Source organism: Physella acuta, unplaced genomic scaffold, assembly GCF_028476545.2.
Source record: "Physella acuta isolate Inbredline_101_S28 unplaced genomic scaffold, ASM2847654v3 ptg002131l, whole genome shotgun sequence".
Lineage (NCBI taxonomy): Eukaryota > Metazoa > Mollusca > Gastropoda > Physidae > Physella > Physella acuta.
In genome coordinates this window covers 79,639-93,510 of record NW_026733632.1, presented here as the reverse complement: position 1 = coordinate 93,510, position 13,872 = coordinate 79,639, and the positions used below count along the sequence as shown (strand labels likewise).

Below are 13,872 nucleotides of genomic sequence, written 5' to 3'. Positions count from 1 at the left end.
TGGTGTCGATGGTGTTGGTGATGTTGATGATCAGTTTAGTCATTAATGTTAGCCGCATTAGCCAAATAACCAATTTAGCCAGTAACGATCATCCACTTAGCCTATACCGCAGTTGTGTTGCAACCAGCCAATAATTACAACCATGCACACTTAACCAGCATCCTTGGTTGCCGTAGCAACCAGAATACAAACACACGCCAACCAGGAAATGAAGCCATACGACCCAAAAGCATCAAAGACTCCAGACAGGAAGCGATATAGAACACAGATACGGCTTCATCTAATGAAAAAATAATTCCAACTTTATAACCTGCTAAAACCTTGTTAATCTAAGCTATTAAAAAAATTAAGTTGAAATTAGAGCTTTTTTAAAGGTAATTTATTGGCGAACTATTCATTGAGAATTTAGTTTAACTAGCATATTCGGTGAATATAAAAAAGAATTATAATTGATTTAAAATTGCGTTTATTGATTTATAGACTTCATTAAACGATTAATTTCTACTGCACTTTATGCATCGCTTAATGCAATTATTCCGCAGTGTTATTGGTATTGATAGCTCGAAGAATAGACGACCCCAATAACACGCCAATCGATCAATAGGTGGTCGAAGAAATGGAAGCCTTTAACCCTGCTTATGGCCCCTGCAGTTTCGTGGAAGGAGTGATTTCCCTTACATGCAAGTGACTTCCCCTTGTGCCCTAATCTGGGTTGGCAATGTTTGGGTCGCGTTTTTGTTTTTTCCAGCGGTTTATGGGACTCGGTGTTATATTTGACTAGCTATAACGTCATTATTTTATGGCTAGCAATATGGGTCTTTGTTTTATGGCTAGCAATAGGGGTCCTTGTTTTGTGGCTAGCTGTAGGGGTCTTTGTTTTATGGCTAGCAATAGGGGTCATTGTTTTATGGCTAGCAATAGGGGTCATTGTTTTATGGCTAGCAATAGGGGTCATTGTTTTATGGCTAGCAACAGGGATCTTTGTTGTATGACTAGTCAGTCTCACTGCTACGTCGCAATAAACAATAGCAGAAATCTTGCTATGGGTTTAAAATAGAAATAGACCCCCCCTCCCCACCCGTAGTGACTTGATTACATGAGTGAGACTTAACAAACTTGAGACCTACTGGCTGGTATGTGTTATTGTGACGCGTCAGGTCATGACCTACTTGTGCTCACCCAATGCACATGCGTGTCTCTAAATACAGCTCATCTAGTGGCTCGTGCATATTCCTGGCGATTTTGTTACTTACATCTATGTCACGTGGCTGTTTCTAAAACTGCTGTCTCTGATTGTACCACAACTGTGTCTGATTGTAACACAACTGTGTCTGATTGTACCACAACTGTCTCTGATTGTACCACAACTGTGTCTGATTGTACCACAACTGTCTCTGATTGTACCACAACTGTCTCTGATTGTACCACAACTGTGTCTGATTGTACCACAACTGTGTCTGATTGTACCACAACTGTGTCTGATTGTACCACAACTGTGTCTGATTGTACCACAACTGTGTCTGATTGTACCACAACTGTGTCTGATTGTACCACAACTGTGTCTGATTGTACCACAACTGTGTCTGATTGTACCACAAGTGTGTCTGATTGTACCACAACTGTCTCTGATTGTACCACAACTGATGCTGTTGCTACCACTGTCACTGTTTCTAATACTGCTGTCTCTGATTGTACCACAACTGTCTCTGTTTCTAATACCACTGTCACTGTATTCACCTCTGTTTATCGCTGTTTCTCCACTGCCTATTGTATTGATTGCCCTACTCATTATCCCCATTACGCCAAGCCGTGTACAGTTCACAATGTAAACAAAAGACCAATGCAAGCCATTGTGATTACCTTCTGTGGTGTTTCAAGTTTTGTAAATAAACAAAACAAACGGGGATACCCGTCGTATATCTGATGCAAGTATTGGTAAACGTGTTTGCTTTAGAGTTATTTGATTTGTGTTTTAATCAGTGTTGTATTTGATGTGGTAACTACAACATATACGCACGTGAAAGCCACAGTTATATATATATATTGTTGTATGTGATGTTATAACTACAACACTGAAAAGTTGTAACAATCAAGGTCCGTAACAAACATCTAGTTTATTGATGTTAGTTATCATTTAATACGTTGTGTTTTGTTTGTCTAGCTCTGCCTTATATTGTAACCACCTCTATTTAGGTCCTCCTGTGGCGCTAGACCCACCCGACCCCTAGACCCACCCGACCCCTAGACCCACCTGACCCCTAGAGCCACCTGACCCCTAGACCCACCCGACCTCTAGACCCACCTGACCCAACAGTCAATAGACACCCCCCTTCCCTTTAAAGCGGCTCACACCGGAACTGTTGCCCTGCTTCTAGACAAAAATAATGCCGTGCTATTTCCGTAATTGTTCATCGGCGTTTTCACGGTGTCGGGAGAAATCAAATTGGTGACGCTAGGCAGGAGAAAGCAAGAGATTTAAATGGAGGATTTTCCCTTGTCTTGCTTGTTGGACATATTTTTTTTCTTTTCCTGCTCATAAAATTTGTCTCCATTGCCCTGAGATGTTCCCCTGGCTCTATCATATGTATGTAAATATGTATGTTTGTGTGTGTGTGTATGTGTGTGTGTGTGTGTTTGGAAGAGAGATAGAGAGGGTGAAACAATTGTTATAGACCAAAAATAAACATTTTAAAAAAGTAAATTTAAAAAGTAAAAAAAAAATTTAAAAAAAAATGGTCAGATAGAGACAGTGCAAGCGATAATGACAGCAAGTAAGTATTTGATTAAAATACACTGGCGTATCGCTGATAGCGTTGATGTTTTACTACAAAGCGCAGTTTTCTCCTCCCAGTAAATTCGCATTTAATGAATTCTCCTGCCGATAGCTGTGTGCGTCATGGCGGCAGTTAATTACTATATTCACGTGTATACGCGGGGGGGGGGGGTCGAGTATTTTAGGCTGACGAAAATTGATTTTGTTGCTCAAACATTGTGGAGATATGTGGTTCACTCACACACTGGGAATGTGTGGTTCACTCACACACTGTGGGAAGTGTGGCTCACTCACACATTGTGGGAAGTGTGGCTCACTCACACACTGTGGAGATATGTGGCTCACCCACACACTGGGGAAGTGTGGCTCACTCACACACTGTGGGAATGTGTGGCTCACTCACACACTGTGGGAAGTGTGGCTCACTCACACGCTGTGGGGAAGTGTGGCTCACTCACACACTGTGGGAAGTGTGGCTCATCCACACACTGTGGGAAGTGTGGCTCATCCACACACTGTGGGAATGTGTGGCTCACTGACACACTGGGGAAGTGGGGCTCACTCACACACTGTGGGAATGTGTGGCTCACTCACACACTGTGGGAAGTGTGGCTCATCCACACACTGTGGGAAGTGTGGCTCATCCACACACTGTGGGAATGTGTGGCTCACTGACACACTGGGGAAGTGGGGCTCACTCACACACTGGGGAAGTGTGGCTCATCCACACACTGGGGAAGTGTGGCTCACTCACACACTGGGGAAGTGTGGCTCACTCACACACTGTGGAGATGTGTGGCTCACTCACACACTGTGGGAAGTGTGGCTCACCCACACACTGTGGGGATATGTGGCTCACCCACACACTGTGGGGATGTGTGGCTCACTCACACACTGTGGGAATGTGTGGCTCACCCACACTGTGGGGAAGTGTGGCTCACTCACACACTGTGGGGATGTGTTGGTCACCCACACATTGTAGGAAATGTGGCTCACTCACACACTGTGGGAATGTGTGGCTCACCCACACACTGTGGGAATGTGTGGCTCATCCACACACTGTGGGAATGTGTGGCTTACTCACACACTGTGGGAATGTGTGGCTCACTCACACACTGTGGGAATGTGTGGCTTACTCACACACTGTGGGAATGTGTGGCTTACTCACACACTGTGGGAATGTGTGGCTTACTCACACACTGTGGGAATGTGTGGCTCACCCACACTGTGGGGAAGTGTGGCTCACTCACACACTGTGGGGATGTGTTGGTCACCCACACTGTGGGGAAGTGTGGCTCACTCACACACTGGGGATGTGTGGGTCACCCACACATTGTAGGAAATGTGGCTCACTCACACACTGTGGGAAGTGTGGCTCACTCACACACTGGGAATGTGTGGCTTACTCACACACTGTGGGAATGTGTGGAGATGTGTGGGAATGTGTGGCTCACTCTTACACTGTGGGAATATGTGGCTCACTCACACACTGTGGGAATGTGTGGTGGATTTGTTGCACACGGCTAAGTAAATGGCTTTTTAAATTGAGGATTTTCCCCGTCTTGCTTATTGAAACCTTTTCTTTTCCTGCATTAAAATGTGTCTCACTTGTTCTGAGATTTTTCCCCTGTTTCAATCATAGATTTTCCCCTGTTTCAATCATAGATTGTCCCTATTTTCCCATATGCCCTACCACTCCGCCTTTTCCTCATATGCCCTTGTTGGCCCGCATACCATATACAGATGTAAATGAGCACAAAAATTGTCCGATGTCTATGCCCTTTATCTCACCGATGTCTATGCTCTTTAACTAAGCTGTGCCTATGCCCTCTAACTAAGCTGTGCCTATGCCATCTAACTAAGCTGTGCCTATGCCCTTTAACTTATCGATGCCTATGCCCTTTAACTTATCGATGCATATGCCCTTTAACTTATCGATGCCTATGCCCTCTAACTAAGCTGTGCCTATGCCCTTTAACTAAGCTGTGCATATGCCCTTTAACTAATCGATGCCTATGCCCTTTAACCAAGCGATGCCTATGCCCTGTAGCCAGTATATAAACGCTACCATTGCCCTGAAGATGATACATCTGGTCCTACATCTGGTGCCGTGTGTGATAGCTTTGTTTTAATACCGGCCCCGTTGTCACATTGTGCCGTGTGGCTAACCCGTCGCCACATGTGGCTATCACACCGCCACATGTGGCTATCACACCGCCACATGTGGCTATCACACCGCCACATGTGGAGTGTACGGCTTAAGGGGAAGCTGTCACCCACACGTTGAAGTAGCAACAGCGCGCGTGCTGGATGTGAGTGGGGAAAACACGGCCATTAAGTGTGAGTACTCACGTCAAGTGTTGTGTTGGTGCACGGCCATTCATGGTTGCCGTGTGTTATTCTACCACCTTATCTTGATACTGGAGTGTGTGTAACGACTTCACTGAGGTCAGTTGGGTGTGTTCATATAGAATCACCTCTGTGTGAGTTCTCGTGCATTCTACGGCCGTGATAATGCACCTATGAATAAGGTATGAGCAAGTTATTAGCTAGGGGAGTTGGACGTGTAATGTGAATACGTTTTACTGGTGTAGTTTGTGTGAGTACGTTTTGCTGGTGTAGTTTGTGTGAATACGTTTTGCTGGTGTAGGTTGTGTGAATACGTTTTGCTGGTGTAGGTTGTGTGAATACGTTTTGTGTAGTTTGTCTGAATACGTTTTGCTGATGTAGTTTGTGTGAATACATTTTGCTGGTGTAGGGTGTGTACATTTTGATGCTGTAGTTTGTGTGGATACGTTTTGCTGATGTAGTTTATGTGAGAGTTGTCAAAGATTTGACAGAAATATTTCACTGAAAATTCGTTTTAATCGTGAGTGACGACAAAATTATGTTCGTTCTTGCAACGCGAAGTATTTTATTTTCTTTTTGTATGGATTGTCTTCCCTTTATTGTTTTAGTCACACTTTAAAAATAGTTCTCACTATCGGCAAATTTTGTCAGCGCGGGTAAGCTTTGGGTGACGGCAAACTTTGACAATATCTGCAAACTGTATGACTGCAAGAACATTTATTTTCTACCCCCCCCCCCCTTCCCCCTCTTACTGCTCATCGAATTGACACCCAAACACGTGTAATGAAAACTCACTCAACTCGAGTGGGAATGAGCAGCACGTATGATGTGTAGTTGTAACACACACTGAACACGAACTCACTTGAACCTGACCTAATTATTAGCTGTCAGTTCAGAAACTTTTTTTTAATGCTATTTTAAAAAACACATCATAGCAGCAGTAAAATCAAACAGGTCACCGTACTGATCTTAAAATATTTTTTAAAAATCATGCGAAAACAACACATCTCTCGTATGAGTTAATTTACGGTGATCACGTGATTTGTGCAGGCAACACGTTAACGTTCCGTGTTAAAACTGTCAATCACTCAAGTAAATCGCTCAAGTAAATCACTCAAGTAAATCCCTCAAGTAAATCACTCAAGTTCAAACGATGTGTGCGCCAGGGTATAGCAAGCATAGAAACATCAATACAACCTCTGTCAACAGTGTATGTTGTGGTAGTGACGTATTGATTGACAGCACCACAGGTGAAATATTTACACCTAACACAACCTCTGTCAACAGTGTATGTTGTGGTAGTGAGGTATTGATTGACAGCACCACAGGTGAAATATTTACACCTAACACAACCTCTGTCAACAGTGTATGTTGTGGTAGTGAGGTATTGATTGACAGCACCACAGGTGAAATATTTACACCTAACACAACCTCTGTCAACAGTGTATGTTGTGGTAGTGAGGTATTGATTGACAGCACCACAGGTGAAATATTTACACCTGACACAACCTCTGTCAACAGTGTATGTTGTGGTAGTGAGGTATTGATTGACAGCACCACAGGTGAAATATTTACACCTGACACAACCTCTGTCAACAGTGTATGTTGTGGTAGTGACGTATTGATTGACAGCACCACAGGTGAAATATTTACACCTGACACAACCTCTGTCAACAGTGTATGTTGTGGTAGTGACGTATTGATTGACAGCACCACAGGTGAAATATTTACACCTGACACAACCTCTGTCAACAGTGTATGTTGTGGTAGTGACGTATTGATTGACAGCACCACAGGTGAAATATTTACACCTGACACAACCTCTGTCAACAGTGTATGTTGTGGTAGTGACGTATTGATTGACAGCACCACAGGTGAAATATTTACACCTGACACAACCTCTGTCAACAGTGTATGTTGTGGTAGTGACGTATTGATTGACAGCACCACAGGTGAAATATTTACACCTAACACAACCTCTGTCAACAGTGTATGTTGTGGTAGTGAGGTATTGATTGACAGCACCACAGGTGAAATATTTACACCTAACACAATTGTGTCTTTAACCCATGGGAGAATTTTTTAAAAACTTGTTAAGTTGAAAGGTGTCTGAGGTTCACACCTGAACTTGCATATTGTATGTCTATTATACATAAAACATGAAGCGCATATAAACATGTACAAATACAAGCTAAAAGAAAAACACAAACATACAAACAAATAAATAAAAGCACAAAGAAATACACATTTAGACACAATTTGTTTACAGACTCATCATTGCAGCACGCTGATACACTTTGACACACTTATTCACAAAAATTAGCACACCTACACATCTACACAACACACATTCAAATGCTATGGGTATTGTATATTACTCCGTACATGTATACACAACATAATCTTTACTGCACGTCTAACATAGACATAAATGTACCACATTCATCATATAGATATAACCATGTAGCACACACCTCATATAGACATAACCATGTTATATCACATGGACAACAATATATCAGACGAAAGTGACACCCGAAAGTCATGGGTCACCCACGTGACCTGTAAATCACGTGATACTCCCGTGTTCCTTTGTTCTGCGCGCCAACTTTACACGTCAATGTTGTATCGATCCTCTAATTTAATGAATGCTAACCTTATTTTTAAACCATAAACAAGCAATTATAACGGCCTCGGCAGTGATCGATGAATCGATATGTAAACTACGATCTGCGCGGTGCCAGACTTTGTATTGTCTGGCTGCGGTCTTGGTGCTAGGTGCAGGGGTGTGAGAGGACAGGTGTGCTGACAGGTGTGCTGACAGGAGTATGTCTGTGTCTGGGACATGGCTTGTGGCATGTCACTGTCATGTCACAATGGCATGCCTTGTTGCAGGTGCTAGGTGCTTGATTCGCAGTGTGCTGCCAGTCGTAGTTTGACTTGTGTGTCGTGATTACGTCATGTGTTGAAAGTATAAAAAAGACAGCCACACGAATGTTTGGAGTTTAACGTTGCCCGTATGTATGGTATGAGTTTAAGCTCCGTGTATATGTTAGCTATATTATTTTAGCTCTTAAAATTTGGCATGCGTTCTGTGCTATTCTCTTATCTCTGTGGAACTTTTTATTCGCAGAATTTATCTGGCCACAGGACTTGCATTCTAAAAGTTCCAGCAAAAATTATTTCAGACTTTTAATTTGGAATTTTCTAGCTCGATCCTAGAAAGAAAATCTAAGTCAACCCCCTACAGATTGAAGCAGGGCTGAAGTGTAATCATATCGTGTCTATGCGATATCGACGAGTGTAGAATCGCTGTGAGGACAGTATCGATTACTAGTCTTGGAGTGTAGAGGAACACTGTGAAGAAAGTATCGATTACTAGTCTTGGAGTGTAGAGGAAGAACGGCACCGGGCGCCAGACATGGGGAATCTATGCTCGTCAGGGGCGGAGAGATCGGAGAAGAAGGAAGATGCACAACTTCCGGACAAACCCCGGGACGGGGAGGACGAGGCGCTGCTGCCCAAGGGGGAAGCGGAAGTGGGACCTGACGGGGTTCAAGTGTCGGTCACCGGTGGAGTGGGTGGAGTTGGTGGATTGCTGGATGGCGTTGTGAAGTCGGGTGAAACTGTCGCGGCTGATGTGTCTAAGTCAGCCGAGCAAGAAACCAGCCAGCTGGTGTCCCACAGCCAGAGCGCCTTCACCAAGGTCGTTCAGGGCGGGAAGGACAGCGCCGAGAAGGGTGTAGCTGACGTCACGGCCAGTGCCAGTACTGCTGCTGCTGACGTGTCAAACAACGCCCAGACTGTCATCACTGACACGATGACCAGTTCTAAAAACGTGGCGGAAGAAGCGGTGTCTAGCGTGAAAGTGGCAGTTGAAGAGACTGCGGCTAAAGCTGTTGATGGAGCGCAGCAGAAAGCTAACGAAGCCGTGGAGAAGGTCGAGGCTAAGGTGGAGGAAGTTGTTGAACAAGGGAAGCAAAAACTGGAATCCGTCGCTGCCTCGGCTACTTCCGGGTTGTCGTCTGCCGTCAGTGGAGCTGTTAGCAGTGCTGAAACTGCTAAACAGGACGTTGAAACCTCTGTAGCCGAGACGACAAAGTCTGCTGGTGACAGTGTAGAAAGTGCTGCAGCCACTACCCAAGCTGCTGTAGTTAGCTCGGTGTCACAAGTTGAGGAAGTGAAAGCTGAAGCTGAGACCCTGGGTACGTCTGCTGCTGCTAACCTCGAGTCTGCCAAGAACGACGTCACAAGTCTGGAAGAAGATTTCAGTCAGTCGATGACGGATAGTCTAGACTTCGCGTCTTCAGAGAGCAGCAAGGCGGAGAAAGGTCTGGCAGAGCAGATCCTGGAACAATTTGATGAGGCCAAGGCTTCTGCCACTCTGGCTGCTCAAGATGCCAAACAGGCTGCCGTGGAATCTGTCCAACAGTCAACAACATCCGCTGCTGAAACTGTAGAACAGGCAACAACAACCGCTGCTGAAGCTGTTGGGAACAAACTCGCTGAAGCAGCGTCTAGTGTTGGTGGATGGGCACAAGATCAAGTTGCGGCCGGACAGGAAGTGACGTCACAAGCTGTCGAAGATGCTGATCAACGTGTTGAGTCCACTGTTGAAGCTGTTGACGCCGCCGTGAGTGAAGCGTCATCCGGCGTCCAGGTGTTGAAAGATGAAGCGTCACAAGCGGTTGTTGCTGCCGTCGATGCCACCGCCTCCACTGCTGACGACATCGAGCAGGTGACCGATGACACAACCCAGGTCGTCGCTGATGCCGGAAGTCTTGCCACTGACAACATCCAGCTGGCACCAGAACCCACAGAGCCCGTAGCAGCTGGGCTGGAGACACTTGCTTCTGAAGTTTTGGTAGCAGGCGCTGAACTTGCCCAAGATGAAGTAGTGAAGGCAGCAGAAGAATTGTCTGAAGCCCCAGCGACCAAGGTAGAGGACCAACCAAAACCAGAGGCTGAGCAAAACTTCTTGGACAAAGCCAAATCACTTCTCGAGGCTCACAGAAACTCTATCGACGAATCCAAGGCTGTCATTGAAGCAAGTAAAAGTGTTAGTGTGGAGAGCCAAGATAGCTTTGAGGCACAGGAAGCAGCTCTAGCCCAGGAAGAGGTGCCTGAAAGCCTCAGCAGTCCAGCAGCAGACGCCAGTCTGGAATCAGCAGACGACGAGCAGAAAGAAAGCCTGAGTGCGTCTTTAGATCTGGACGCTGCCCAGGAGGCCACCGCCAGGGATTTTGTGGAGTCGATCATCGAGAAGGCCACGAGCTTGGTCTCTGAGTCTATGGGCCTCCAGGAGGAACCGAGCGAGGCGTCGAGTTCCTCAGAGGTCAGCGTGGAGCGAGGGGAAGAAACTCTGGCACCCAAGAAGAGGGGAGTGATGTTTGCCTCACCCCAGAGGTCTGAGCAGTCCTCCTCATCTCTGTCCTCCCCCCAGGAGCTCTCTCCCCCAGCCCAAGAATCTGACACCTCCCCTCAGGAGTTCTCTCCCCCACCCCCCCAGGAGTCAGATATCTCCCCCTGCACCGACAGCTCCAGTAGCAGCATTTCACAGGGTGACCTTGTCGACAAGGACGAGCTTCTGACCCCGCCAACCTTGACCTTCCCTGTAGACAACAGCGTGCACGAGAACAACAACAACAACAACATCGCCAACAACAACGCCGAGGACGACGACGAGTCCATCCAGCGGGTCGCCATGGAGGTCACGGCCAAGGCCGTTCAGGACGCCATTAAAATCGTCACAGAGAACGGCACGGGATCTGTCCTCAACAGCCAGTCCGCCCTCAGCAACGACCTTGGCATCAGCTCGCCCTCCAGCCAGGAGAACGAGGAGGAGGAAATGACCACCACCGACTCCAGCCAAGTGGAACGGGGCAGCCCAGTGTCAGACATCACGGACACATCTGCCCAGGGCAGCGTGTCCGAGTCACTGTCCAGCTACGACCCTGGGGCTGTGTTTCGCCAAGACGTCGCCAACCTAGCCGACCTCGCGACCTCACCTGTCGACTTTGGCGTGCCCGAGGCTCCAGACAGTGCCAGCCTGCCTTCCAACGGTGCCATCAACGTGGAGGACCTCATCAGCCCCGAGGACAGCCTGTCTTCCCCCGTCAACACCCCCACCCCCAACAATGACTCGAGCTTCGACTCCTACCCCACCCCTAGCAACCCAGTAAACAATGACGTCCATTGTAACTCGGACGACAACCTCCCCCAGCCCCCTCCCTTCTCCGAAGTGCCTTCCTCCCTGTCGTTCGACGATGACGTCACCTCCCCCTCCCCTTGCAAACCAACGATCATCATCAACTCCCCAGATAGTGCCCACCACACCAACGGATCAACCGAAGACCTATCAGCATCACAAACTGAAGCGTTGATCTAAAACTGTTTATCATCACATTATAGACTATCATTCTATATTTATCATGGACTCCTATGGACTCTCTTGTGTATGTTCTCTAGAGATCCGAGTCGTAAGAATCTAAAGCTCCACACTACAGTAGCATCTCTCTACCACACTACAGTCGCATCTCTCTACCACACTACAGTCGCATCTCTCTAGTCACTCACACAGGAACCACCACACCTGCACACACCTACAAGGATCGAGTCACCTGACAGTCGCGTGTGCTGCCAGACACAAGTTCCAGAACTCTACAAGTGCAATATGACATTAGCCAGATGATAACAGCGCCACTAGCTACAAGAACTAGGAACTTTTTTTCTGTGGACTATTTATAAACCAAATGTATTGCCACACCCTTCATGTAATGGTGTTTGTCACAAGTTCGACGAACTGTCACACTTTTTTCACGTGTCATTTTATACAGACATTTTTTTCTAGGTTGTTTAAATTACCATAATAAATTGTCAATTATTTTTCAAGCATGCGTTAACTGGACTGTTTCATGTGTCTAGCATACTTTGACTGGACTGTTCGCCTGTGTTAAGCAAGCATTGACTGGACTGTTTGTGTCTAGCATACATTGACTGGACTGTTTACCTGCTAGACTGTTTAACATACCTACCAATAATACTCAGCATTGAGCTACAAGAAAAGTGTGACTTCTGGCACTTTCAGGAGTGTTGACGTTGTATCTTATTCATACCGGTACTGTTTGAACGTATGCAACACCATTATTTCCTCCCTAGATTTGAACCAAACCATCTCTCTTACCTCCCATCTTACCATCCAGCTAACATAATGCATACTGCTACTATCATCAGCTAACATAACATTTACTGCTACTTTCATTTTTCTCGGTCATTGCGCTTTTTCTTCGGTATTGCCAATGTTGAGTAAATATTGATTTTTATCAAAGCATTAGAACGCGTTAGGAGTGATTGATTTTTACAAAAAAAACATAAGGCGCTATTTAAAAGTGTCAATGTAGTGCATATTCCCATAGGCTAGCTAGGACAAATGCAGAAAATTATATAGAGCGTGTTAGGTGTCAGCTAGTTTTAAACAACAATCTTTGGTTAAAATTGATTTGAATGTATCGATGAGAGTCTCTTCACATTGATTGGCATCTGGATGACATTACATCTTTAAAAAGTTCTGCTTTTTTAATTAATGAAATCAATTTTTTAAGCGAGTTTGAAACTTAAGTAGAGTAGGTAAAGTAGATCAGTAGGTCACACCCTTGAATTCACTCATCTTTTCCGTGTAAACCTAGATACACCACTGTTTCTAGAACCTGAGTTATGCTAGTAGCGAATTACCCCACTGGAAATACAGAAGCAAACAGTAGCATACTGACAAAGTCTGAACAAACTAATCTAGCAGAGTGGGACACTAATCGGAAATTAAACGAAAAACAACAACCATTTTTTTTTTCGTGGGATTGAACGTGCTGGTTTTTTATCGACCCGAGTTAATAAAGTTTTGTTTCTTGGCCTCGTTCTGAAATGTCAGTCTGATTGTTGTTATTGTTTTGTTTTTTATTGCGTGGTGGACAAATGCTGAGGTCGTTTGTACAGAGGGAACATGTCAGATAGGGAACTTGTCATACAGGGAACACAGGGAACTTGTCATACAGGGAACTTTACAGGGAACTTATCATACAGTGAACACTAGGAACTTGTCATACAGGGAACTTGTCATACACGGAACTTGTCGTGTACAGGGAACTTGTTACATAGGGAACTCACACCGGGAACATACCATACGTGTTTTCAATGGAACCTATTACCCAATCTAGTGTTGACATTGTTACATAGGGAACCGTAACTTGCAGGGAACCCACTTGTACCGGGAACCTGTTATAGAACCTGTTATAGAAACTCTTATAAAAAAAAGTTTTGACAATAACCCTAGGTTTGTGTTTACATTCTATGGTACATGATGCGTATGTAATTTTTGTTTTCACTCTTACATATGTATGTATGTGTTTAATTTATGTCAGCTGCGTATGTCTACTTTATAATATGTACATAGTTATTATGTTGATTTCACTACTAAATTACCTAGCGCACTAATTAAACCGGCTAATCTCTATAATAATAGTTTCGCTGTCTGTCAAGAACGCTCTGTCTGACAAGAACGCTCTAGAGAAAACACAAGCAAAATAAAAACATGCACAGTAATTCGAAAAACGAAATATGACGTCGACACATTTAGCGTAGAGTAGAACATAATCTCAAACCAGAGAGTGCACACAGTAATATGACGTCATTGATTATCGCGTAAACATTGAAAAAAAGGAAATGTTGTCTAATCTAAATGGTTTGCGTGAAGAGTT

At 45.0% G+C, this 13,872-nt stretch overlaps 1 protein-coding gene across 3 annotated transcripts; it reads left to right on the top strand.

Annotated features, from left to right (window-relative positions):
- Nucleotides 1–1,883: 1,883 nt before the first annotated feature.
- LOC131932290 (dentin sialophosphoprotein-like) lies at nucleotides 1,884–13,790 on the top strand. Of its 3 annotated transcripts, none has more exons than XM_059289165.1 (2): nucleotides 1,884–1,935; nucleotides 8,256–13,790. In XM_059289165.1, the coding sequence occupies exon 2, from the start codon at nucleotides 8,544–8,546 to the stop codon at nucleotides 11,508–11,510; it is 2,967 nt and encodes a 988-aa protein (XP_059145148.1). In that variant the 5' UTR covers nucleotides 1,884–1,935; nucleotides 8,256–8,543; the 3' UTR covers nucleotides 11,511–13,790. The 3 variants fall into 3 exon arrangements, with proteins under 3 accessions (XP_059145148.1, XP_059145147.1, XP_059145149.1); XM_059289164.1 differs by lacking the exon at nucleotides 1,884–1,935 and adding an exon at nucleotides 5,139–5,304; XM_059289166.1 differs by lacking the exon at nucleotides 1,884–1,935 and adding an exon at nucleotides 8,082–8,139.
- The last annotated feature ends 82 nt before the right edge of the window (nucleotides 13,791–13,872 follow it).